Source organism: Hibiscus syriacus, unplaced genomic scaffold, assembly GCF_006381635.1.
Source record: "Hibiscus syriacus cultivar Baekdansim isolate YM2019G1 unplaced genomic scaffold, ASM638163v2 tig00007043_pilon, whole genome shotgun sequence".
Lineage (NCBI taxonomy): Eukaryota > Viridiplantae > Streptophyta > Magnoliopsida > Malvales > Malvaceae > Hibiscus > Hibiscus syriacus.
The window spans coordinates 581653-586832 of NW_024062124.1; the positions used below are offsets into that span (position 1 = coordinate 581653).

Below are 5180 nucleotides of genomic sequence, written 5' to 3' on the forward strand. Positions count from 1 at the left end.
ACTATAACCAGTTTGTTGATCTATATATATGCACAATATATTTTAGGTTAGCAATAATTTATTTATATTCAAACATGTTTCTCCCATTGGAACTACAGCTTTTTGTTTTTGGCAAATATGATCATATTGAGTAATCATATCCTAAATTCGAATCGTGTGCCTCGTTAAAAACCTCCCTAAACCTAAATAGAGGAAAAGAGTACACACAATCGAAATAACTAAGTACATGGATTTCCCTTGGTACATGAACGAACTGCACTCTCATGATCTTGTTCACCAATCGGTCAATTTCATCAAAGAGACACCACCACCTCCAAGGACGTAGATGAACTTGCTCATCACTTGTTTAAACCTGTTTTCTATGGCCCACCATGTTGAAGGCAGAAACATCAAATTCTTGACATGGAGCAGGAGATGGAATCCCATTTTCCACCACTTCAGCTCCACTCTTAGCTACGACTGCTGCTGCTGTGAAATCAAAGCTACTTGGATAGGCATAGGAAAGCTGCTGCTGCTGCTTCGGGGGTAACACTTGCGGCTCAAAGTGAAGAGACCGGAACTGATGCTGATCTCTATATAAATCTCCCGGATTGTCCCATTGAAACTGCTGCTGCTGATCTGCATATAAATCTTGAGGATTTTCCAATTGAAACTGCTGCTGCTGATTTGTATATGAATCTTGAAGATTTCCCCATCCAAACTGAGCTGCAGGTGGTATCTCTAACATTGGTGGCACTGCTGTTGATCCAACGTTACCACAATTAAACTGCTGCTGTTGATGTGTATATGAATCTTGAGGATTTCCCCATCCAAACTGAGCTGCAGGTGGTATCTCTAACATTGGTGGCATTGCTGTTGATCCAACGCTACCACAATTAAATTGCTGCTGATTTACCCATTGGAGGTCATCAACAACTGGGGTTGTTGTTGTTACCACATTCCCATCATCTGCTACAATTTGCTGGTTTTCATCACTAACCACCACCGGAGTTTTGGGATTTGAACTTCCACCCTTCTCCCTCTTGTACACTCTACAGAGTACCCAATCATCCAGCTGAAAACAAACAAAGCAAATCAAGTTAATAAGACTCAAAGAGTAAGTGGCTGATTCATAAATTTTTTTTAAACAAAAAATCGGAAAGAAATAAAAAAAAGATAAATATTAATAATTACCCGCTTGTCATCGGCACCGTTTCTTGTTCTTGTAGGAGGATTCTTCAATACATACTCGTGCATGATCCAATTGGTCTTCTGATCAGGACTTGATTTTCTTTTATAATAATAGACCAACGTCTTCTTCAATCCAACGACATTCTTTCCAACCCTAATCTCTTTATCGGCTATAGTTGCCTTCCAAAATCCATTGCCGGCTACTCGTTGAGGTCTTGCGCCATTCGGATGCCTCCGATCGCGTGATGTGAAAAAATACCATTCGGATACCTTCCCATTAAACGATTCGTTATCACTGATCGCTGTTACATATCAAATCAAGAAAATATAATCATTAGGAACATATGCGAATATATTTTTACGAAAATATAATCATCATCAACACTAGGGTTTAAAAAATAAGCACCTGTTAAAGTATCCGGATCGTAGGCGTAAAGTTGAACATCTTTAATTCTATGGGGTGCCAGTGGTTGATTATAAACTTTTCTCCTCAGATAATAATCAACGAGCACAACGTCATCTGGACTGAAACGAAAACCTGGTGGCAAACTCTTCAAGTATGCTTCGTCTTCTTCTGCGGACTTGGAAATCAAAGGAACGTAACCTTCCTTCATGTTGTAGTATTCTGCCCAACGATGAGAAAAGAAATATATTTATAAGACTCTTCCTTACGCCCTAGCAACAGTATTTATACATTTATAGTTTTTTTCCCGTTTACGTTAAGTTTCATTTTTTATCATATGAATAAGCATTAGTATTTCATTAGAAAATGGCTATAAAACCAGAGGTTAACTGCTTAACTCGGTTTTACAGTTACTGACGCGACTAGTATTATTATAAAAAAGTAAAGAAGAAAAAAACCTTGACCTATCATATGCTTTTTAGTTTTTGGGGTAAATAACCAATTTGGTAAATGAACTTTATTCTCTCTCCTTTTTCTCTCACTACACTTTAAATCTTTTTAATTTCCCCACTGAACTTAATACATTGAGTTTTTTGGTCACTCGGTAGTTAAATGATTAACGGCGTTAAAATATGTTGTTTTATATATGCAAAACGACGTTATTTTGGTTAAAAAATTATTTTTTTTAAACGGAATTGTTTTTAACGTCGTTAACTGAGTGACCAAAATAGGAAGTAGAGAAAAGTTTATTGACAAAAAAAATCCAATGTATTACGTTAAATGAGGAAATTGAAAGTTTTAAAGTTTAGTGAGCGAAATAGGAGAGAGAGTAAAGTCAAGTGATGATATTTGTAATTTACCCTAGTTTTAAAATAAAGGTGACCGAGTAAAAAGGTTTTTGTTTTTTAATTGAAAACTAAAACGAATAATATTAAAGAATAGATTTATCTAAAGAATAGGCTTTACGTAATTGTTTTTTAAAATTTATATATATATATTTTAATTTTTTCCTAATTTTAGTTGGCTTAGATTAAAAAATATTCTTTTATTTAAAATTTAATTATAAATATATATAATAATTTATTATTTGTTAAATAGTGGAACGAATCCATTGAAATCATTTTAAAATATATAATATTTTATTATTTTAAATTAATTTTATCCTAATCTCTAACTATGATCAAATAATTTTTATAAAATTCATAATATTTAAGACAATTACTAAAATAATTTATAATTAAAAAAATAAAAATTCATGAGAAAATAATGAAGAAATTGTAATAAAAAATGGAATAAACTAATTTTTTTACGATAAATGAAGATGTTTGAGTTTTAATGTTTTTCCTATTATATGTTGGAATTTATTTTATAGAAGGAATAATCTATTTCTTTATGATAGTTGGAAGGGAGAGTGTTTTAGAGAGCAGTCTTTGTTGAAAGAAAAAAAAATTAAGAATGAGGACGAGTCTATAATAAATGTCGCACACCGAAATGCATTATTAATATGATATACCAAAATACACCACAAGTTAAATTGTTTTTATTAAGTAAATATTAAAAAATTCAAGGATCATTCTATGATTAACCCATTTTAAGAATATAATTTTAATTGTAATTTTAACAATGTTGGTGTGGCATGACATGTAACACCCCCAACCCGAATACGAGTCTGAGGTATCACATTGACCTTTCAAATCACTTATATAAAATAGAGAAGAATTTCAGACTTAATTTAAACATACTGAATAATTTACATACATTAAATCAAAAAGTTTACAAAAATTGATTAGAGCTTATACAATTTAATCCTTTAGATACATGACAACATTATTTAATACAACAAAGAAACCCACTGTTAAACTTCTTCTGATCTGATCTCCGATGACGTTATGTTATCTCCGCTGTCTATCTATCTTTCAAACTTCTCGGATCGTACATGTGAAACACTCACACACTAAGTCATAGACTTAGTGAGACATGAAAACGAATAATAGAAACTGTAACTACTTAACCATGCATGTACATTTCATACAACACAAGGCTTATATGCACACATACCATCATTATCATTATTAACATATCTATTCATTAATTCATATAACCATATACTCTTATACCTAACATTCTTAACTATCATATGACTCATTCAACCAATTAATACACATAACATCACATAATTATGGTAATTCATTTCACATCACAGAACATATAAATCACATACAGTGTATTTGTTATTATTTCTTTATTAGCCCATGTATATTTCTGATAACTATAGATATGTGAGTACATTGAGGTTGTGCACAAATGCTGTCACCACAGCTCGTATAAATTTCCACTGAGTGGCATATAAAATGTTCCGAAGGATCGCGTAGAAATGTCCCGAAAGACCACATAGATTTATCCTTAAGGACCACATATATATTCCAATGGACCAACTATGTGCACCGAAGTACCGCATATATGTTCCAAAGGATTACATATATGTCCCGAAGGACCACGTATAACCCTCGACTCTTGGTATGCCAACTATACACATAGCTCTCATATCACATAACATGGGCATTATCATTCATGTTTGTCACATATCACACATTCATATAACATATGCATATAATCTCATAGCTTCTTATCACGTAGATCATGTAATATTCTCGTAGAGTCTCATATCTCATTATCATATATATCATATCACATATTCTTGTATTCATATAGACATATAGTTACATAGATCACTTTCAGATAGCTTATATCATACTTTCATGAAATCATATATCTCTTGTCACATGTCTTATATCTTATGATCATGTAATAATATAACTTATTATCACATAGCTCATAGTCACATAGCTTATCTCATTTTTCCCTTTAGTTACATAATTCAATTATATTAGTTCACATAGTTTATCACACATACATGCATTCACATAGATCACGTATAGAGATGCACTCAACATCTAGACATATGCATATACTCATGTACACATAAGCGTCATATCACTACATGCTTGTATTTGTGTACTCATGTAATCTAATATCGGAATTAGACTCATCGCAAGTCTTAATTTCATAAAATAACTTATACATAATATCATGTACTCACCTTGGTCTCACTAGTCAATACCAATCTCTTATATCTCTCTCAAAAAATCTTACTTTGTCGACTTGTCCGGACTTGGCTTTCGATTGATATCTACATGAATATACAATCCAATAAATATCGGGATTCGAATTACTCGAAAAGATTCTTACCAATGCAAACTAAACAAAACACAAATTTCTAAATTCCAACTTAAGTAGTATCGGTACTACAAGTGCAGTACCGATACCTCCATACTTGTAGTATCGATACCATCCCACGGTATCGACACCTATTATGGATTCTGTAATTTCATTGCAAGAACGGTACGGATACTTCTACATTGGTATCGATACCCATGGTACAGATACTATCACTTTAGTATCGATACCCCATGAAGATTTATCCCACTTTTGCCTTAAGGTATCGATATTATTCATGCAATATCGATACTTACACATAATTATCACATATTCTTGCCTTGTAGTATCGGTACTTACTCATCCAATACTGATACTACTAATCCAAATT

At 32.5% G+C, this 5180-nt stretch overlaps 1 protein-coding gene across 1 annotated transcript; it reads right to left on the bottom strand.

Moving 5' to 3' along the window:
* Window positions 1–346: 346 nt before the first annotated feature.
* LOC120201185 (NAC domain-containing protein 72-like) lies at window positions 347–1784 on the bottom strand. Its single transcript, XM_039201843.1, has 3 exons — window positions 1577–1784; window positions 1174–1472; window positions 347–1054 (listed from the first exon to the last, which is right to left on the bottom strand). The coding sequence occupies exons 1-3, from the start codon at window positions 1782–1784 to the stop codon at window positions 347–349; spliced, it is 1215 nt and encodes a 404-aa protein (XP_039057774.1).
* Between the last annotated feature and the right edge of the window lie 3396 nt (window positions 1785–5180).

Coding starts and splice junctions, on each gene's coding strand:
- LOC120201185 (XM_039201843.1), bottom strand. CDS start 1,784: ATGAAGGAAGGTTACGTTCCTTTGATTTCCAAGTCCGCAGAAGAAGAC. Junction 1,473..1,576: donor CGATCCGGATACTTTAACAG/GTGCTTATTTTT, acceptor GATATGTAACAG/CGATCAGTGATAACGAATCG. Junction 1,055..1,173: donor ACGGTGCCGATGACAAGCGG/GTAATTATTAAT, acceptor GTTTGTTTTCAG/CTGGATGATTGGGTACTCTG.